Here is a 22,161-nt window from a genome sequence, read left to right as displayed (position 1 = left end):
TGAAGCTCACAGAACACCTGGCCAAGGATGGGTGGGGGCTTTGGGAAAAGCAGTGGGACCCAGGCTATGAACAGGAAGGCAGCGGTGACCCTCCCCTCCTCTCACACTTAGGACCACCAAGTTCCATGTCCTGAGACCCCGCCCCCCCCCCCCCCCCCCCCAGGATTCAGAAGGAGGAGAACCAGCAACATTCATTTGGAAAGAGGCTTCAGGAAACTACCAAGAAACTCACAGGACTTTTGCTTTTGGTTCCCCCCTGCCCCCATACTGGGGTGCTCTGCCACTGAACTATATCCCCAGCCTTTTTATTTTTTTGAGACAGGGTCTTGCTAACTTGCCCAGGCTGATCATGAACTTGTGCTCCTTCTGCTTCAGCCTCCTGAGTTGCTAGGATTATAGGCAGTTGCCACAGTGCCTGATCTCATGGGAGTTTTCATATGCCTGACATCAAGTTTGTACCCCAAGCCAATGAAATCACCTCTGGGGGGGGGGGGGGTGTACCAAGCCTCTCTCAGCTGCTGTGTTAGCCTCTCCATAGCCAGGAGACCTCAGGCAGGCAGTTCCTAGGAACAACTGACCTCCTGGGTCTTGGAATAACCCAGGAACAGAGACAAGACCAGAAAGGCTCTGAGACCTCATGTCTGACACTTCACCAGGCCTGGAAGACACTCAATGGACAAGAGCTTGAAAAAGAGGCGTCTGACCACAACACAGGGATAAATATGGCTTCAGAGGCATCCTGACCACAAGGGAGACCTCAAGCCTACACCCAGGGGCCTGGATTCAGGCCCACCAGGACCCCTCCTATGCCATCCCCAACCAGCCTGTGGGAGCACTGATTTCTTGGAATTTTACCCACTCCCTTTTGCAACACCCAGAGCAGCCAGCTCCAAAGGACACTGCCATTTCTGTGAGGTATGACTCATGCTGTGGGAATCTCAGCACACTAGGCATAGCAGGTGCTATGACAGGAGCCTGCCCTGCTCCACTCACCTGCATGGCACTTACCAGGAATTCCAACCCCCCAGCATCCCCCCCACCCCCTACTGGGGATTGAACCCAGGGGTGCTAATCACTGGGCCCAACCCTTTTTATTTCATTTAGAGACAGGGCCTTGCTGAGTTGTTCAGGACCACATTAGATTGCTAAGGCTGGCCTTGAACTCAAGATCCCCCTTCTGCCTCAGCCTCTGGAGCTGCTGGGTGGTGCTGTTTGCCACCACACAGGGGTGTATGTGTGTGTGTGGCGGGACAACATTCTTTTGTGCAACTTGCTTTTTAGTTTTGGTCTCTTAGCAATTGCAGGGCCAGACAGGCTGCCTCTGTTGTCTGGACAAGGAGGAAGATTGAGGCAAGGAGACAGAGGCACTGGCAGGAAAATGCTGGATACAGGATGTTCACACTCTCATGTGAAGGCTCCTGGGAATCAGGCCACCACACAGAGGGACCTGAAAAGTCCTCAGTTCAGGCATGCAGGCACCAGAGTCCAACACTTCCACTTGGGTTGATGCAAGTGCCTTTAAAAGCACAGCTTAAGACTCCTCTTAGGGAGAGGATCTTTCCAGAACCACACTACAGAGATGTTTTCTTCAAATACAGTTCACATTGTGCTAAGAATTTGGGCAGTGTTAGGGAGCGGGGAGCAGAGTATGAACCACACCGGCCATACACACACTTCCTGGGCCGTTGAGGTGGGCACCCAGGGATTCTCACCTCTGCCCAGCAGTGCCACCAACTATACGAAGGAACTTACTACCCCCATGCCTCACCCACCCAGGCATTAGAATTCCTCCCCCAGGAGCAACAGAGGTGACATATACAAGGACACGAGGCCAACAGAGAACAGAACACACCTTGGACTCGCATCCTTTCTCCACCACCAAGAGAAGCTAAGAGATTTGTTTTATTTCAGTAATAATTAAGGGAATACTAATTTGTCTATGTCAAGATAATACTGAGCTATTTTAGATATACCAATACAACAGTCATACAGTAACAGGGGCAAGACAGGAACCAGTACACGGGGAGACACACCTGTATACACATCAAAACCATGGGCAAACGTTTCTCCAATTATTAAGGGAAGAATATCCAATAGACAAAAAGCTGCAAAACTGTTAAAATTTTTCATGTACAGAAGCCTAGACCTTCAAAAACCAGGTAGAAATCTGCAAAATAAAACGAACGAGAAAAAGCGATTGAATTCCACTATAGCAAATATATAGGCATTTTAGCAAAATAAAGCATTAAACTGCACTTAGTAGACTCATTCATTACATTTATTGTAGTAACTGCTTTGTCATAGGGTTGACTTGAATCTCTCTGGACAAAGATAATCTGAAAGCAAAGCTCACTGAGTTGGGTAAAGAAAGCAAACATTCCCAGCCGTTTTTTTGCATGAACATGGATGACATTGTTTAATGCAGACCCAAGGCCACACATTTTGGGAGAGTAAATTTTACTGGTAGTACAGAGTCTCTTCACGAAAGATCATAAAAATACAATACAATGTGATGAGTCCAAATTAAAAATGACATGCAGCAGCCCACATCAACACACATGCTCCTAAGAGGGACGAGAGAAGCTGTCTGGCATCTGCTAGGGCTTGTTATAGAAGATAATTGGGTATAAGGAACTAGAACAGAGTGAAACAAAACAAAACCATGCCTATCACACAAGGTCAAATGATTATCTCCATGACCAAAAGAACCCACATGAAACCCTCAGCCAGCCCAGGGAGGTGGTCAGCATCCTGTGCTCAGGCAGACTCCAAGCTCAGTGGCAGGAAACATCTCTGCACCTTACAGAACACATCCAAGGGATGGGGAATCTGCTTTCATGGGACCCTTCTAAAGGCTGGCATTTTGACTCTTTAAAATAAAATTAAAAATTAAGCAGAACCTAGTGAAGGATATGCCTAAAGTGATTATAGTATAACCTTGGTTTCCCAGTGGGTATAATCTAAAAACTCAAGATTTAAGAGCATTCCAAAATTATAATACAGAAGAGCAATCCTAAAACAACTTGGCCTAAATGAGAATTCCAGTGGCTTGCACTGAGAGCCTGCTGCTGCCTGGAGCTGGCCTGCTGTGGGTGGGGCTCACAGCCTGAAGACCCCCACTGGCCTTTGACCCCAGGCTCCAATGCTTCTAGAACACTTCCAGTAGGAAAGGTAAAGGGAGGGTTTCTAATGAGTCAAAGTGAAGATGACAGCTATGCTTCCATCACCTTCAAGGTATTCAACGTCATTCCTTTTATCTGTCACACTTTAGCTATTTAAAGTGATAATTTCCCTATAGTTACCCCATAGGGTTCAAAAGATGTGCCCTCACAGGATCATCTAGTGAAAGAAAAAGTGGTCTGTCAGTTATGACTGGGACCCACATTGTCGAGGCACTGCAGAATTTGGGGGGAATTCTTTTGCTCACATTAGCAAGTGACTGTAAAACTGGATCCTCAGAAAGTATTTATGGAAATATATATTCCATTTGGCAAAAGAAAAAAACTTCATGCCTGACAGATTCTAATGGTTCTTTCAGGCAACAGAGAAATTCCCACACCAGTAACATGTCCCACCAGGCACAGGTGGCACTGAGAGTGCTGGTAGCAGCAGTTAACTTCCTCTGACTAGCTACATACACTCGTCCCACCGGGCTACTGAGTTTCTGCTCTGATATTCCAAGATGACTGGGTGTTTACCAGGTCTGACTGCTTTACAGCATCAACCAACAGAAGAAATCCCTCATTTTCTACAGTCAGATGCTTCTGCTCAGTTTCAGTGTAACCTGATGTTGGTAAACTACTCCAGTTTCATTCTCTACAGGCGCGGAGGTCGCCTTTTATTTAAAGGCCCACTAGTTTTATTTGTATGTTCCCCTCCTTTCTAATCACTAAGGAAAACTGTAAGTTCAGATCTTACAAACAGAATGACTTGAAGGCATTAATGATGCTTTGTCCCTTCTCTGGTGCAGCCTCCAAAGGTTTTTTGGCTTTGGCTTTCATAATTTCCTTGTGCTACACACAAAAATAAGACTCATTCCCTCTAAAATACAGAGTACGGAGGAAAGCAGAGACACTGTTCTTTCAACAAAAATGTTCGTGAAAGGACAGACAATCCAAATAAAAAACCCCACTCCATTAAACTGGGTAGGGCCAATCCTGTATTAAAAAACAAAAACAAAACAAAACAACAACAACAAAAAACCCCTTTGGTTCATTTAGTATTATTGTTGTACTGCTTTTGTGCTAGGACTTTACTCCCACTTAACGAATTCCCCCTTCTCATAATTTCCCTAGTATTATGTAAGGTTCCATCTATTCCTAGATTGTGAAATTTCTGCATTTTATGCTTGTACCACCCACCTAAAAACTCACAAATGCTGCCTCTATTTCATGTTCTGAGTGAAAACACACAAAACAAAATAAACACAAAAAACACAAACCAAACAAAACACACCACATCGTTTGGATAATGATCCAAATGGAAAAGTTAATGTGCTGTAATGACATTTGTTTTGCAACATCAAGAGCAGCAGAGATACTGAATATAATTTGCTTAAATCATAAATACTGAGATTGAGATATGCACGTATAAATCACATGTAGGCTCCATGAACTGAAAGCTCTCTATAAATACATAGAAGTCTATATAAAGTGCAAAACCAGCAAGATCAATGTGAGATCTCAGGAATTTTAGTACTCCCACTCATCAGATTTCAGGTCGAGATAGCTGAGGATGTTCTGGGCGAGCTTCACAGCCTGTTTCCTGGCAGCCTTACACTTCTCTTCTCCCTGCGGGTCCACAGCATCCAGGGCCAGCAACTGCTTGGTCAGCAGCTCCTCCAGCCTGATGTAGTTCTTATCGGATCGATTTCCATCAAAGGAGAGGACTTCCCCCTGGATCTCCGACAGGTTTCCAAGAACATTCCAGACCGCCTTATGTGATGGGTGCTCCTCACAAGCAAATAGCTTCCTTTTTTCAAGGGCTTCCTTTAGGTCAACATACGTAATCAGAGTTTGCACTTCAATCACCGCTCTTCTCCTGGCTTCCCGGATGCAGGGATTTTTTTCAAGACTCACCTCATCCAGCTGTCCAATCAAACCCTGCAGTTCTGTCTTGGAGCTCAGGTACAATTCAGGAGGACTCTGAGGTTGGAGAAGTTCATTTTTTATTTCTCTCATCCTCTTGAGGACCTTTTCTATTTTCAAAATGGAATGGTTCTGACCCAGGTCAAATGCATACGTAGTATCGGCTTCCTCTTCTAAATCCAAATACTTCAATAATTTGTTGATATCTTCGACTACCTCCCTCCGATAATTTCTGATTTCTGTACGCCCACAAACATCTAAAGCATCCAGATCAGCAATCAGGCCTGAGAGCACACATGATAAGTGCCTGCAAGTCTCAGTACTGTCCACTCCCATCAGAAGTGCAATCAGAGTGCCTCTGGCCTTGTTCACCTCGCACATCACAGAGTTGATTTTGGCGACAGAAGGATGTGCATCCTCAGAAAGCGGCAGGGAAGGCTGCTTTTTCATGCAGTCTTCAATAATCTCTTGCACAGCACAGATTTTGGTTAGAGTATGATACCTTGCTTTCCGTAAAGAGATCTTCCCTCCAGTTTTAACATGTGTCAGCCTCAGAATGATATCCTGGAGGCCTTCCTCAAATTCATCAGTCACACAGTTGCCTCCGCTGTAAAAAGGCACGATCTTCTCTTTTACAAGGGCTTGGGCTTCCTTAAAGATGTTCTGTATTTCGATACGGTGTGGGTGGTTTGCATTCTGCTCCAACTCTTTGAGAAGGCGTTCTGTCTCCTGTGCTGCCCTCTTCCTAGCCTGCTGAATGTCTCCTTTTCCTTCTGTATCCACAGAATCTATTTCAAAGAGTTGTTTTGTTAGAATCCTCTCCAGTTTCTTATAATTCTTGTCATCTGACAGACCACTGAAGCCGATTACTTGCTGTTCTATGCTTTTTACTTCCTTTTGGATTTCCTGAAGCCTAATAATAGAAGGATGTTGGTTTCCCATATCCATACTTTTGTAGTGTTCAGTTTCACAAGCACTAAAAGATAATAAGAAAAATAACATTATAGCACAAAGTCTCTGAAAAATGAAAATCATATTAATTCATTCCACAATTCTCATTTTTAAAGGACACACTTAAGTTGCCTGGTGTGGTGGCTCTTGCCTGTAAATTAAAAAAGGTCTTATCACTGCGATCCAATAGACACTCAAGTACAGAAGGGGAAATGACTTACCAAGTCCCTATCCTGAAAATACCTGGTGTGGTTTTGTTTTGGTACCAGGGATTGAACCCAGGGATGCTTAACCACTGAGTCACCTCCTCAGCCCTTTTTTGTATTTTATTTAGAGACAGGGTCTCGTTAAGTTGCTAAGGCTGGCCTTGAGTTTGTTATCCACCCACCTCAGCGCTCGGCAGGACATGGTTTAAAGAACAGCAGTTACTCAGAGTCCAGTCTGAGCTGGGGCTCTGGGTCTGTGAATTTCGAGTTTCTTCAACCATAGAGGCTGCATTCGGACTTCATAAACTCAACTGTTGCCTTAGGACCAGCAAAAAGTCTTCAGATCGTAAGCTGTTTTGGGATCCGGCAGGGGCCTCCAACCCCCACAGGACCCACCCCTCCCACGTTTCGGGAGTCACCGGGCAGGAGCAGGCCCAGCCCTGCGCCCTTCCGCACCCCTTCCGCACCCCTTTCGCGTGTCCAGCCCTCCCCTGGGCTCCTCACGCACCTCCCGCAGAGCGCCGGGCTGCACCGAGGGGCGGCCACGCCGAGCGCACGTCGCGGGCTCCCGGGCGGCCCTCCGGGCCGTGGCCACGCTCCCCCTACCTGGCACTGCGCGCTACCGCCACTCGCCGCCCATCAAAAGTCCGCAAAGGCCGGGCGCATCTCCCCCGCTTTTGGGTTTCGGCCAAACGACTCACTCGAGGACAGGCAACCGAAGCCCGGCCCGGGGGCACCGGGCCCGGGCAGGCCCCCCGCCCGCCCCCGCCGCGCTTTACCCCGAGGTCTGGGCAGCGGCGGTCTTGGCTGCCGCGGCGGGCGGCGAGGTGGCAGACGGCCCTTCACGGGGAGCGGCGCCGGATCGCGGCCCCCAGCTGCATCCCCTCGCCCCTCCCGGCTAGGCCTGACCCGGGCGGCCGGTGAAGGGGCCGGCGGCGGCAGCTACTGGCCGCGGCGGCCGCTCCCCGCGTCTCGGCCGGGCCCGCCGCCCGCTGCCTGACCTCACAATAGGCGCAGCGCGGGAGGCCCGCGCGCCGCCGTACGGCGCTCACCTGTGCCGCCGGCGCCATCGCGCTCCGTCGCCTCCACTTCCGTCAGCGCCACCGCGGCCCGCCCCTCCCCCGGCCGAGCAGCACTCAGCCCGAGGAAAGCCCGTGGCACCGCCCCTCCAGCTGCACCACCCTCGCAGCCGGTCGGTCCGCGGGGCGTGCGCATAGTCGGCCGCGCCGCTCCTTACCTAGAGCTCGGCGGACCTGCCGTAAGGCAGCCCCGCACGCCGTCGCGACTCTGTCGTACGGCGCGGGAGCCGGCAGGCACGCACCATGGCGGCCGCGCGGCGCGCTGTGAGGGCCTTGGGCCCCCCTCTCTGCCGCGCCTTTGCGGGCCACGGCCGGCGGCTTGCCCCGGATCGCGGCGCCGAGCGCGGGGACGTGGCGCCGAGCCGGGTAAGCGGGGCGGGGGCGCGAACGGCGCCGCCCGAGGGAGCCCGCGTGGCCCCGGGCCTCAACCCGCAGCGTTTGTGAGGAGCGCCCCTTAGCGGGAGCCGGCCTGCGGGAGCCCGGTGCGCAGCGAACTAGGCCGGGCTCCCGCAGCTGGGTCACCCGCGGCCAAGGCGGCCGGAAGGCGTGGCCAAACAGTAACTATGGAAGGACAAAAAGCCATTTAAGGGCTGCAAAACGTGTCGGCCTGGTAAATGGGCGGGCTCTTAGCACGCCTTGAAGTTCCGCCCCGTCTGCAGTGGAACCTCGATCGCCAGGGCGACGCACCCCGGCCCCGCCCCGGCCTCTGGCTCCGTTCCCCCGACCGCGTCCACGGTCGGTCCGCGGGGCGTGCGCATAGTCGGCCGTCCTCAGGAGGCAGAACCCACCCAGCCCCTGCGCCGTGGCGCGGCCGGGTGCCCCAGCAGCCGGAGCGCGCGCTGGGAGGGCGCAGTGGATTCAGCCAAGAACCTGCCCAGGTGAAGGTTTCCCTGGCGTCTGTGGTGAACCAGTGCTGGAAAAAACAGCACCCGGGCCGGCACTTGGCGCCCCGTAATCCCAGGAGTTCCGGAGGCCGCGGCAGGAGGACCATTTCCAGGCCAGCCTTGCAATTTAGCGAGGCCCTGTCTCAAAATGAAAAATGTTTAAAAGGGCTGGGTGTGTAGCGCAGTGGTAAAGCGCCCCCGGGTTCATTCCCCAGTATAAACAAACAGAAAGAGAACAGCACCCTAACAAGGATTTCTGCATGATCAGAATACCTCTTTTAAAGTAAAATAGGTCTTACCAGGGTCTGGTTCTCTGGTAGTCGGATGTGCTGCTCACCTGTTGGACTGCCTGTTCTGTGGAAGGTGAGGGATCATGATGACGCTGGCTGGGGGGCGTCTGGCTGAGTCAGAACTTGCCTGGTTCTACCGTGAAGACTGGAGCCTTGTTTATTTAGGATCTAAATGCTCCATTATGTTGGACGACACTTAAGGGAACAGTTTTTGCCTCAGGGCAGTTTGTATTTCCTCTGTTTGTTACCAGCTTTGTTGCTTCCTGAGTAATTAAATTTCTGCAGCGCAGAGAGATTGTTGTCTTAGGTACTTTGAGTATAAGTATCAAATCTTGAAAGTAACAGGTTGCAAACCTCGTTTTCTTTATCTAAGTAGATCTTATATTTTAATCCCTATGTCTAGCTTACTCTGCATGGTTTTTAATTCTTTGCCCTCCACTGCAGTAAAGGAGACCGGCTTTCAGTTCCTACATAATTTACTCCCATCTCTGATCTCTGGACACCAGTTTCTTTCTTGTTTTTTTTTTTTTTTTTGAGAGAGAGAGAGAGAGAATTTTTAATATTTATTTTTCAGTTTTTCCGCGGACACATCTTTGTTTGTATGTGGTGCTGAGGATCGAACCCGGGCCGCACGCATGCCAGGCGAGCGCGCTATGGCCTGAGCCACATCCCCAACCCCCAGTTTCTTTTTTTGATATTAGGGATTGAACCCAGGGTACTTAAACACCAAGCCACATCCCCTGCCCTTCTTAGATTTTGAGACAGGATCTCTAGAAGTTGCCTAGGGCCTCTCTAATTTGCTGAGGCTGGCTTTGAACTTGTGATCCCGCTGCCTCAGCTTGTCCAACAAATGGGATTACAAGTGTATGCCACTGTGCCTGGCTTAGGTACCAGTTTAAAAAGATTATAGATCTTAAGGATTAGGCACCACTCTTCCTTTCAAACCCAACTTAAAAACAGCTCTTAAATAAAGTGTTCTTTATTTACTCCGTGCCTGCTTATACTTTTATCCATGTAGTATCTATGTAGTAGTTCTTAAACTTGTCTGCACATTAAAATTAATCTGGAAGACTTTAAGAAGTACTCAGGGCTGCTGGGCAGGTGGTGCAAGCCTGCAATCCCAGAGACTCAGGAGGCTGAGGCAGGAGGATTGCATGTTCAAAGCCAAGTGCCCCTGGGTTTAATTTCCAGTACCCAAAAGTAAGTACTTAGGCCTGGGGAGGTGGCTTGGTATTAGAGCGCTTTCCTGGCATGCTTGAGGCTCTGAGTTCCAACTCTAGTACTTAAAAAAAAAAAAAAAAAAAGTAATACTGTAGTATTGGGGCTTGATATGATGGCACACACCTGTGATCAGAGCCACTAGGCTAAAGGATCACGACTTCAAGGCCCTCTGGGCAACTTAATGAAATCCTGTCTCAAAATTTAAAAAAAGGATGGGGATGTGGCACATTGGTAGAGCATTCTAGTATGGGGAGGAAAAAAGTACTAGGGCTCACTCCCAGAAGATTCCGAGATGATTGTTCTGGAGCGTAGCCTGCTTATCAGCATTCTTGAGGATGAGTCTTTTGAGTGGTGCAAGTTTGAGCACCACTGGTTTCATTATATGCATCAACTGCTTATAGTTCTGTTTTTTTTAATATATTTTTTTAGTTGTAGATGGGCACAATACCTTTATTTCATTTTTATGTGGTGCTGAGGATGGAACCCAGTGCTTCACACATGCCAGGAGAGTGCTCTAGCACTGAGCCATAGCCACAGCCCAATATTCAACCGAGTGTTTTCATGCTCTGTTTTAAGTTAATACCCTCAGTTTTTTGAAGTAGGTGTTTTTATCATCCCCATTTTACAGATGTGGAAATTCAGGCTCAATAAAGCAGATTGATGTCTTCAGGCCATAGGCCTGTGTGTAGAGAATGTGTGTATCCTATGTGAGGAGGGTAATTTAAAATGTTGTTCTAGTAATTTTTGGTTGAAAATGAACAAAGAAATAGTCCTTTAGCATGGGGAGACAGTATTTATAAACAACAGTAATGGAACCACAGTCTCACAAATTTGCTCATGTTTTCATTAAGGAGAATGTTTTTCAAACCCCTACATGCCAATTCAGAATAAGCATCATAGGAAGGAAATGGAACTCAGGATAAACTACTACAGATATGGATTTTTTTTTTGTGTGTGTGTGTGTGTGTATGTGAGGTGCTGGTGATTGAACCCAGGGCCTTGTGCATGGGAGGCAAGCATTTTGCCAACTTAGCTATATCCCCAGCCCCCTACAGGTATGGATATTCTGAGGTTTAAAGACTTTTTTAGTAATAGAGAAAATAAAAGACTTTTTTAGTAATAGAGAAAAGTGGGGTAGGACTTTAAGAAGCATGTAGTTCATAACTAAACTTCCCTCTTTGCTGTTTTCTGGCACCTTCTTTATTGTCATGTAAGCCAGAGTACCTGCTGGTCCTGAGTCAATTCTTCCTCTCTCTGGAAACTCACTACCTCCTGCTGCGTATTTTTATTATTTTTTTTAAATTAAGAGATAGGGTCTGACTATGTTGCCCAGGCTGGTCTCAAACTCCTGGGCTCAAGTGATCTTCCCATCTCAGAATCCTGAGTAGCTGGGAATACAGGTGCATACTACCATGCCTATTGATGTTTTATGGCACTGGAAATTGAACCTCATGAAGCAAACCCTGTACCACTTAGCTACATTCTCAGCCCTGTTTTTTTTTTTTTTTTTTTAGTTGTAGTTGAACACACCAGTTTAACATCAGAAAGTTTTATTTATTTATTTTTATGTGGTGCTAAGGATTCAACCCCGAGCCTCACAATGCTAGGCAAGTGCCCTATCGCGGAGCCACAACCCCAGCCCAGCCCTTTTGTTTTATAGAAGAAGAAATTGAGGCTCAGAGGAGTAAAGTGACTTGTCTGATATCACACAGCAGTATAAGCATCATAAGTACTGTTAATCAACCTCCCAATAAATAGATTAAGCAAAGAGAGATGACATTTTTTTGGGAAGGGGTACCATGGATCGAATCAAAGGGCACTCAACCACTGAGCCACATCCCCAGCCCTATTTTGTATTTTATTTACAGGCAGGACTAAAAAGTAGGTTTTCACACTCCTTGTCCAGTGTTCTGATGGGATCAAATATTATTTCTTCATTCATTGAATTAATTATATTGTATACCCTTTATTTTTGTTCATGGGGAGGAATACATTGATTTATTACAGTATTTTTTTTTTTTTGTTGTTGTTGTTTAACTTTTGGGACATTAAAGATATGTTAAAACACATAAATAGGGCTGCCCAGCTGTAGAGCACTTGCCTAGTATGTGTGAGGCTCTGGGTTCCATCCCCAGCACCTTCAGGAGCAGGTGATTTTCTGATGTTAAACTGGTATTTCCCTCCAGGATAAACCCTACTTGGGTCTGATAGATCCTCCTTTTTGTGTATTGCTGGGTTTGGTTTGCTGATTTGTCTAGCATCTGTAATTCATAAGTGACACTGCCTTTAATTTTCCTTTCTGGTGTGTCCCCCAACTTTTGCTATCAAATTCACTTAGCTTCAAAATGAGCTGCAGTCTGTGCTTTCTTCCTGTCCCAGGAGTTGTTCACTAAGGTTCCAGCTCTTCTGTGACTGGTGAAATCTTCTGGAGCCCTTTGGGCTTGAGCTTTTATAAGAATGGGCCATTTTTAGCCTCTTGATTTTGGATGGCGGTTAGAATTACTAAACTGGCAGGTAAGGGTGAAGCTTTGCACAATGACTTAAGAAATCTGAGGAAGGGGATTGGGGTTTTGGCTAAGTGGCAGAGCGCTTGCCTAGCATGTGTGAGGCACTGGGTTCAATTGTCAGCACCACATACAAATAAATAAAGGTTCATCAACAAAATATTAAAAAAAAAAATCTGAGGAAGCCTTTTCTTCACTCCTGAAAACCACATCTGTAGTTTGTGGCTAAAACTTCATAGGAGACACTTGTCCAATGGTAGCTGGTGTTTCCTGCACAAGTTGTTCTTGAGGTTCAGGGGTATAGTCGAAAAATAAGTGCATGGTATCTCACAATTGGCTGTGTAGGCAGGACTGTCATCCTGCCGCCCCCCACCCCACCCCCCGCCCATAGATGGCAAGAGGGAAAAGCAGGCTGGCACACAGTGAAGATACCTGAACCGGGGCTGGGGATGTGGCTCAAGCAGTAGCGCGCTCGCCTGGCATGCGTGCGGCCCGGGTTCGATCCTCAGCACCACATACAAACAAAGATGTTGTGTCTGCCGATAACTAAAAAATAAATATTAAAAATTCTCTCTCTATATCTCTCTCTCCCTCTCTCTTTAAAAAAAAAAATGGTGTAGGAATAACACGAGCATGGAGAATAATAAACTCTTGTCCTTCACCCAAGCTATACACAGAAAAAAAAATGTTTAAAAAAAAAAAGATACCTGAACCTTTGTTGTGGTGCCAGGTAGTGCAACTGAGCCTTTGTTGTGGTGCCGGTTACTACAACTCCGGAGGATGCATTGGGAGCTCACTATGTCTGCAACTGAGACTGGGCCTCTAGCCTTGACCCAGCTCTGAGAGGAGTGGGGTTTGGGCAAGCCCACAGGAATTGATGGAATGAAGTCATTGAACAGCTCTGGGGTGTGGGCCTTTAACTAGGACTTGGATCCAGAGCGGGTGGAAAAGAGACTGTTGAGTAAGTCCTTAAAGGTAATAAAAACAGTGAACAGAGTATCACCAGAGAGGACATGCTCCTGTTGTATAGGGTCATTGCCATGAAGAAGGGAGGTGTTCCTCTGGCCTAGGTGGCTTTCCTTTGCAATTATGAATTGCTAAATTTGGTTTGCTGATTTTTTTTTCTAGAATAGGGAACTGAGGACCATCACCCCCACTGAGGGAAAAGCTTTGAGTTTCTGTCTCAGAGGAGTCTGGAATGATAGGGCAAAAAGTGAGGTAGGGTAGAGGAAATAAATAGATGGGAGATGATTTTAATTTAATTAATATGATTTTAATTCAGGAGTTCCACATGCTTTTCCAGACCTGTTTCTCCCAAGTTCCTGAGAAATCTGTAAATTTACCTGTGTACTGTTAATCAACCTTCCAATAAATAGATTAAGCAAAAAGAGATGACATGTTTTTGGGGAAGGGGTACCATGGATTGAATCAAAGGGCACTCAACCACTGAACCACATCCTCAGCCCTATTTTGTGTTTTATTTAGAGACAGGGTCTTACTGAAGGCTTAGCAGCCTTGCTTTTGCTGAGGCTGGCTTTGAACTTGTGATCCTTCTCCCTCAGCCTCCCTAACTGCTGGGATTACAGGTGTGCATCATAGTGCCCGGCAAGAGATGATAGTTTAAGAAATCGTAATTTAGGGAGTTTTCCAGTGTTATCTACTCATCAGATAGTGAAGACCACATCAGCTTAAGGATCCTGAGAATGACCATAAACCATTGTGAGATCACAGACTTAGATCATCCCTATGTGCCATTCCATACTGTACCCCCCACCCCAACCAAGTTTCACGTAAAAGAAAATCTGGTAACCCTCAAAATGCGCCTCTCACTCCCTAGATGGCCTACAAGAATATGCTTTCCCTAAACTTCCCTCTTTGCTGTTTTCTGGCACCTTCTTTATTGTCATGTAAGCCAAGGTACCTGCTGGTCCTGAGTCAATTCTTCCTCTCTGAAAACTCACTACCTCCTGCTCCGAACCCTGGCTGGTAGAGGGAGAGATCCCTCAGTGGGAGTGCTCCTTGGTGGAGAGCCAGGCTGGGGCACAGAGGTGGGTCTGGGGAAGCTCATACCCAGTGTGTGGGTGGGAGGGCAATGTCCTGGGGTTGTCCAGCCCAGCAGGTCACTGGTAAAAAATCAAAATGATTCCAACATGGGCTGGGGTTGTGGCTCAGCGGGAGAGTGCTTACCTAGCATGTACAAGGCCCTGAGTTCAATCCTCAGCACCACATAAAAATAAATAAATAAAATAAAGGTATTGTGTCCAACTACAACTAAAAAATAAACATTAAAAAAAAAATGATTCCAACAACTGGAAGCTTAGTTTCCCCTCCCTCCCAGGGATGAAGTTCAGCCTGACAGGCGAGGACATGTAGGTTCCGCCTCCCCCAAGGGGGCAGGACTGCAAGGCTGCCTGTCCCTGAAGTGTCAGGTTCTAGCATGCCTCCCAGGGGCCCACCCACAGGGAGCCTGTCCTGCCCACGCACAGCCCTCCTGCCCAAGTTCCAAGACCAGGCATTGTGGCTTATACTGTGCGAGCTGTAAATTACAGTCATTATCCTTGCTACCAGGGAGTCAGCCTTTTACAAAAGCCTCTTGCCTCCCTAATAGCAGCTGCCTGGTGAACAAAGAGATGTATTTATTTATGGGGAAAAATGGAGAAAGAGCCTGCCATGCTTGAAGTCAAAATCTCTCAAAGTACAATGGAAAAAAATGGAGACTGACTGGAAAAGTAAGAAGCAGTAGACAAATGTGACAAAGCACTGCTTGCTTTGTTACCACAGGCAGCCTGGAAAGGCCCTTCCTGGCAGGAGTCTGAGAGGAGGAGAGGGAAGTAGTGGGAAGATGGGGGAACAGTCCTCTGTAGCGCCTGTCTGCTGGAGGGGAGAGCACTTGGTGACAGCACAGAGTGGGGCACTGGCTTGCCTGTCTGTTGGGACTCCTGTCTCTGCCAGTATCTACATACTATAGCTGCAGAGGCTTTGGGGGAGTCCAGAAGCCTTTTTCTAAAATATATTTTTTTATTCCAGAAACTTTTTTTTTTTCAATGCTGGGTATCAAACCCATTGAGCTGCATCCCAGTTTTAAAATTAATGAAGTAGTTTGTAGAACTCTACTGACTATATGGAATTTATACAAAAGATGTCATGTTTTGTTATCATTTGTAAATTGTGTGCTGTACATTCTTATATGAAGAAAAGTTGTATAACAACATATATCCACCATGTGCAACATTTCCTACCGCCTCGCTGCCAGAGGGGGTCTTCATCATGGGCCACCAATGTCCCCATGATTTCTCTTTGTTCCTGTCCCTGTAGCTCCCATACCATCACCACCTGCCCATAGAGAATGGCTCATGCTCAGAGCCACAGCACACCTAGAGACCTCTCATCTGCCTACAGGGATCTTCAGAGTGTAGGCTTCATGACTGCTGTGTAAATAGTGTAGGCTTCATGACTGCTCTGCAAATGCTGGTTAAATTTGATAGAACATTCCAGTTTGTGATAACAATTGACACAACATCCAAAACTCATCACTATATCGTATTCATGGTGATTGGGTTTTTCTTTTGCTTTTTTAAAAACAATCATAAAAGGTTTAACATGAAATCATACAAATAAAAATTGTATAAACAAATGCCCATTGAGTCATAAAAGCAAAGGACAAAGTAAAAACAAAACTAATTGGTGGCGACATGCAGTTGGACATACGTTGTGTCTTGTACGTTAAACAGTTGTCTTAGATCAACAGAAGACCAGTCTTTGGTGTGGTCCTCCAGGATGGATTTCTCCAGCATCCTCCTTTAGTAGGACTGGGAATTCTTGACAATTGCCAACCCTCAAGATGCCTTCAAGTGCTGGCTGACCACTAAGGTCTGCATATCCCATCCACGGTGCCTGCAGTTAGACCCAGTGTCGTCCTGTCTGCCACAGCTACTGTAATTCTGATCTTCATCTTGGGCACTGTGGAGTTTCTACATCCTTCATCCTATGATTACTAAACCCTTGGTCCCAGTGTGGCCCTGGATTGGGCCACCAGCTACGGCACCGCTTCTTCCTCTTTGTTCTTTTTTTTTTTTTTGGTGCTGGGGATTGAACCAAGAGCGTTGTGCATGTGAGGCAAGCACTCTACCAACTGAGCTATATCCCCAGCCGTCCCTCTTTGTTCTTGATGCCACCTGTGTACTTCTTCTTTTTTTAATATTTTTTTAATTGTAGATAGACACAGTATCTTTATTTTATTTATTTTTATGTGGTGCTGAGGATGGAACCCAATGCCTCATGCATGCAAGGCAACTCTACTAATGAGCTACAGCCCCAGCCCCTGTGTACCTCTTTTATGTGCAACTTAATTTCACAGTTCCCACAACCAGTTTGATATCTGCTTTCACACATTTTCTTTACTGGTCTCCATCCGTAAATGTGTCAAAGCAAAATCCTCTTTTTCATTTGTTCTTATATCCACAGGAAGTTCAATGTTTTCAGTCTCTCCAAAGGCTCCAAAATATTCTTTTTGTTCTTCAGAAGTGTCTGGATCCACAAAAGCCTGCTAGGGCGTTTGTTTCCTTTTAAAGCTTTGTCCTTTTGAGGACTATCAATTTGCTTTCCAGATTTTAATTCCAAGACCTTATCAATGTTAGCATTTTTGAAAAGGACAAATCCAAATCCTCTTGATCATCCAGTGACTGCATCTGTTTTAATCGTGCACTACAACTTCCCCAAATAGAGAGACATAGTCAGATCCTTTTGCTTGTGTCCCAGCTGGAACCTCCAATATTTTACTGTTCAATCCTCTTATGCGGGCTAGTGTTATTATTCTGGCCCCCTCTGAATTCCTTTCTGTGGGTAAACTCTTCAGCTTCTCCAAGGTGTCGTTGCTGTGGGCACGGGGATCCGTCGGCAGGGGGCGCTGTGTGCACGGGGAGCTGTCGGTAGGGTGAGCTGTCGTTAGGGTCCGCTGTTGGGGTGCGGGTGGGGCTGTGTCCTGCCGGGCATTGTTAGTCCCAGCAATAGAATATGGTGCGTAGCTGGGTTGAAAATATAATTGTTTTGTTTGTTACTGAGGAATGAACCCACGGGTGGTCTGCCACTGAGCCATACCCCCAGCCCTTTTTATTTTGAGGTAAGGTCTTGCCATATCATCCAGGCTGGCCTTGAACTTGAGATCCTCCTACCTCATCCTTAGGAGGCACTGGGGTTACAGGTGCATACCATGCCCAGCTAAATTTTCCCATTTAAAAAATTTACTTTATAGCCGGGCACAGTGGCACATGCCTGTATTCCTAGAGACTGGGGAGGCTGAGGCAGGAGGATCTCAAGTTCAAGACTCAGCAACCTAGAGGAGGCCCTAAACAACTTAGTGATACCCTGTCTAATACAAATAGGGCTGGGATGTGGTTCAGTGTTTAAGCCCCTCTGGGTTTAATCCCCAGTACCCACTCCTCAACTTTTTTTAAACTTTATTGAGGTCTGATTATATATAATAAAATGAATACACTCATTTTTAGTGTATGGTTCACTGACTTTTGAAAAAGGTTTTGATTTATTCAGTTATCTTCCCAGAAAATTCCTAATGTTGTACAAGTGGAATCACACAATGTGTGTCTGTGTTGAGCAGTACATCCCTGTTGTATGCCCCAGTGGGTCACCCTTGTTGCTGAATGAAGTTTAGTTGTTCATGGAGGAAGGGCTCGGAGTGCTCTGTTGGAGGTGGAAGTCACATTGTTGGAGACCAGTGGCATGCATTTCTGTCAAGATGCAGAAGGTTGTCACCACCCACACTCCTTGTTGCCCCTCCTCTCCTGCCACCAGCACCTGTCTGTTCCAAAACAGCATCAACAGGATAGTAGAGTGGCTTCTTTGGTTAGTATGCTGTGTTTGCATGTTGAGTGGTGGCTCCAGTGTGGACCCACTGTACTGGTTTTTCTCTTCACTAGGGGAAGGGCGTTTATGCTGTTTCCAGATTCTGGTTATAAACACAGCCTCTTCCGATAGTTGCAGGTTTTGTATGAACATGTGTGTATCCATTCCTTCCACACCTGGAAGCGGGGTATGGGGTTGCATGTTATGTATGTCTGTCTTTGTGCTGGCCTTGTTTCTGAAGGGGTTGTCATTTTGCGTTCCGAATAGCATGGGATGGGAGCTGAATTGTTTCTGGTCCTTGATGATACTGGTATCACAGTTGTTTTAACTATTCTGATAGGTACAGGGTATGGCATTTTGGTTTTGGTCTGTATTTCCCTAATGAGTAATGATATTGAGCTTATTTTTTTTGAGAGAGAGAATTTTTAATATTTGTTTTCTAGTTTTCGGCGGACACAACATCTTTGTTTGTATGTGGTGCTGAGGATCGAACCCGGGCCGCACGCATGCCAGGCGAGCGCGCTACGGCTTGAGCCACATCTCCAGCCCTGAGCTTATTTTTATGTGTTTGTCACCTCCATATCTTCTTTGGTGAAATAATTGTTCAAAAAAACTTTTTTTTTTTTTTCAGTACTAGGGATTGGATCCGGGAGTGTTCTACCTCTGAGCTATAGCCCCCACCCTTTTTATTTTGAGAGAGGGTCTCACTCAGTTGCCCAGGCTGGCCTCAAATTTGTGATGCCCCTGCCTCACCTCCTGAGTAGCTGGAATTATAGGTGTGTACCATCAAGCCCATCTTTACTCAAATATTTTGCCCACTGTAAAGTTGGGTTCTTTTTTTCTTTTTCTTTTTTTTTAATATTCTTTTTTGTAGTTGGACACAATGCCTTTATTTTATTTACTTATTTTTATGTGGTGCTGAGGATCAAACCCAGTGCCTCTCATGTGCTAGGCGAGTGCTCTGTCACTGAACCACAACCCCAGCCCGGATTCTGTTTTTCTTACTGAGTTTTGAGAGATATTTAGGTATTCTGGGGACAATCCCTATTTCAGATGTGCATATGTTTTCATCCAGTTTATGGCTTATTTTCTCATTTTCTACGCAGTGTTTTTAGAAATGCAAAATATCATTTAAAAAAATTTGTAGTTGTAGATGGACACAATAACATTATTTATTTATCTATATGTGGTACTGAGGCCTGAACCCAATGCCTCACACATGCTATGCAAGCACTCTACCACTGAGCCACAACCCCAACCCCAGAAAAGCAAAATGTCTTAACTTTAATGAAGTCCAATTTTTGTTTTATGGATTGTGTTTTTGGTATATCTAAGAAGTCTTTGCCTAATCTAAGATTGCAAAATTTTTTTCCTATGATTTCTTTTAGAAGCTCTTATAATTTTAGATTTTACATCTAAGTCTATGAGTTAACTTTTTTCTTTCTTTCTTTTTTAATATTTACTTAGTTGTAGATGAACACACAGTATCTTTATTAATTTTTTTGTGGTGCTGAGGATTGAACTTAGTGCCTCATACATGCAATACAAGCACTTTACCACTGAGCTACAGTCTCAGTCCTCTTTCTTTTTTTGTGGTACTGGAGACTGAACTTGGGAGTATTCTGCCTCTGAGCTACACCCCCAGTCATTTTTAGATTATATTTTGAGACAGGGTCTCATTAAGTTGCTGAGGCTGACCTTGAACTTGCAGTCCTACTGCTTTAGTCACCCAAATTGCTGAGATTATAGGTGTGCACCACCATGCCTGGGACTTGAGTTAATTTTTGTATGTGGGGCAAGGTACAGGTTGAATAAGATTCTTCTCCTCCCTTCCCTCCCATTCCTCCATTTCTCCCTCTTCCTTTTTTGCACCAGAAGCAGAATTATTCCAGCACCATATGTTGAACATGATGTAATGATGTTATTATTCATTTTAGTTATTTAAATTCCATCAGGTTGATCACGCATGTCCATAGTCTAAACTATTCCAGAGGCTGAGGCAGGAAGATCTCAATTTCAAGGCCAGCCTAGACAAGTTAGAAAGACCTTGTCTCAAAATAAAAAATAAAAAGGACTGGGGATGTAGCTCAGTGGTAAAGCACCCCTGGGTTCAATTCTTAGTATGTAAATAAATAAATAAATTTGGAAATTCTCTGGGCATACTGTGGTTTTAAAACAAGAAAACCAGGGAGGGAGTTTAGTAAATATGGGTTGCTGATTTCATCATGTCCGGGGCTTGTCTGATTTTGTGTAATGCCATGCATTCTTTCAAGGTGTCAAGATTCTGCCCTCCAAGAAAATCTTGCCATGACTGGATAGGACCCCCAGATAAATATTCAAACCTTAGACCTGTTCACTTTTACATCCCTGAAAACGAATCACCGTTGGAACAAAAGCTGAGAGAATTAAGACAAGAAACGCAGGAATGGAATCAGCAATTCTGGGCAAACCAGAATTTGACTTTTAGTAAGGTAAGTACAGGTTTCAAATGAGAATAGAGATGATGCAGTAGGCTACTGGAGGGTGCTGGGTCTTTCATGTCTGTTTAGTGTGTCTTAGTCCTGCCCCCTCCCATGCACTGTGTGTGTGTGTGTGTGTGTATGTGTGTGTGTAGACCTTTTTATTTTAAATTTTACTTTTTACAGTGCTAGGGATTGAATCCAGGGGTGTTCTACCTCTGAGCCACATCTCTAGCCCTTTTTATTTTATTTTATTTTATTTTTTTGAGACAGGGTCTCCCTAAGTTGCTGAGACTTGACTTGAACTTATCATCTTCCTGCCTCAGCCTCTCTAGTAGCTGGGATTATAGGCGTGGGCCACCACACCCAATGAGATTTCAAAATTCTTAACTGCTTACTCAGAAGTAAACTATATGAGAAAGAAGTATAAATATTCTAATTGAGAAGGAAAACATCTGAACTTCGTTTATCCATTTGGATGGACGAAGTCAAATGGAATCTATTCATCATGTTCTTTGGATTTATAAACAAGCTGCTTCCCAGAGTTTATTGAACATCTAGTTTTAAAATCCTGTTTCAAGCATGAAACTTTCAACCAAATTCAGGTGGTTTAAAACAGGCTTGAGGTGAGCCATTCCTCAGCAAACCCACGTCAGACTGCTTCAGAATGTGCTGTGGCCTTAGAGAAGTGGAGACGGAGGGGATTCTGACGGTGTCTTCTTTTAGGAAAAGGAGGAGTTCATTCATTCAAGACTGAAGGCCAAAGGTTTGGGCCTGTGCCCTGGATCAGGTCAGTACATCCGTGCTTCTGGCTGATGTGGTGGTGGTATGAGCTAGTGGAAAGCTGGGTGTGGAGGGCAGCAGGGGAATCCATGGTAGGCCTCCCACCCACCTCTGCAGCCTCAGGGTCATCTCCTCCCTTCTGTTGCTCCCAAGGGCTTCTTTCCCTTCGTTGCCTCTTACCACTGGGAATTCCCTTCCAGACCATTGTTCCCTCTTCTCTCTCTTGGAGTACTGTGGCGCCCTCTCAGGGGACTTCCAGCCTGAGTTCCCAGGGCCTCTGCAACTCCTCCCAACTCCAGCTCTTCCTCCTGGATTCTTGAGTCAGTTCATAAGTGGGAAAGCGAAAGGAAGAGAAGCTGTTCCTTGCCCTTCCTCTGGTTTCCAGGTTTTCCTTTGGAGCATTTCTCAACATTTTTTGCTGCTTTCTGCCCTTGAAACATTGCTGAAGTTCAGATCCTTGTTAATTCTTTGCCTGTTGCAATAATTTCCTAGTTTTTTTGCCCAATGTCAAAGCTTCAAATCAGAGGCAAGGACACTTTTTCTGTAAAGACTAGACAGTGAATAGTTTACCTTTTGTGGGCTTTATGGGATATCCGCCGGAAATATTCCATGCTGCTGTTGAATGAAGTACTGTGTCCCAGTAAAACTTTATTCACACACACAGCGTATGGGAGTGAACAGGACTAAGACACCTAGAATTTAGCCTGTAAGTGTTTCCCTTTAAGTCCATTTTATGCACCACAAGCAGACTTTCCACCCAATGCAGGTATGACAGTTGCCTCCCAGTTTATGTTCCTGGTCTCTCTTCACCACAGCATGACAGCTCCATTTCTCTGAA

General features: G+C 45.9%; 2 protein-coding genes across 5 annotated transcripts in view; one reads left to right on the top strand and one right to left on the bottom strand.

Annotated features, from left to right (window-relative positions):
- Window positions 1–2,260: 2,260 nt before the first annotated feature.
- Bag5 (BAG cochaperone 5) lies at window positions 2,261–8,526 on the bottom strand. Of its 3 annotated transcripts, none has more exons than XM_027946572.3 (2): window positions 8,507–8,526; window positions 2,261–6,063 (listed from the first exon to the last, which is right to left on the bottom strand). In XM_027946572.3, the coding sequence occupies exon 2, from the start codon at window positions 6,033–6,035 to the stop codon at window positions 4,692–4,694; it is 1,344 nt and encodes a 447-aa protein (XP_027802373.1). In that variant the 5' UTR covers window positions 6,036–6,063; window positions 8,507–8,526; the 3' UTR covers window positions 2,261–4,691. The 3 variants fall into 3 exon arrangements, with proteins under 3 accessions (XP_027802373.1, XP_027802372.1, XP_027802371.1); XM_027946571.2 differs by lacking the exon at window positions 8,507–8,526 and adding an exon at window positions 7,482–7,561; XM_027946570.2 differs by lacking the exon at window positions 8,507–8,526 and adding an exon at window positions 7,297–7,474.
- Window positions 7,567–22,161, top strand: part of Coa8 (cytochrome c oxidase assembly factor 8) — a 28,042-nt gene continuing 13,447 nt past the window's right edge. Inside the window, exons 1-3 of one of the 2 annotated variants that reach the window (XM_027946575.3) lie at window positions 7,567–7,689; window positions 20,355–20,552; window positions 21,267–21,330. In XM_027946575.3, coding sequence (XP_027802376.1) covers window positions 7,567–7,689; window positions 20,355–20,552; window positions 21,267–21,330 — 385 coding nt within the window. Of the gene's footprint in view, window positions 7,690–7,922; window positions 8,202–20,354; window positions 20,553–21,266; window positions 21,331–22,161 lie in introns of those variants that run through there. The other variant, XM_027946573.3, reaches the window with a different exon arrangement.

Source organism: Marmota flaviventris, chromosome 2 (genome assembly GCF_047511675.1).
Source record: "Marmota flaviventris isolate mMarFla1 chromosome 2, mMarFla1.hap1, whole genome shotgun sequence".
NCBI classification, from domain to species: domain Eukaryota; kingdom Metazoa; phylum Chordata; class Mammalia; order Rodentia; family Sciuridae; genus Marmota; species Marmota flaviventris.
This window is presented reverse-complemented; position numbering and strand designations above follow the sequence as displayed.

Excerpts from the sequence above, each read along its gene's own strand:
- Bag5 (XM_027946572.3), bottom strand. The coding sequence starts at position 6,035 with ATGGATATGGGAAACCAACATCCTTCTATTATTAGGCTTCAGGAAATC.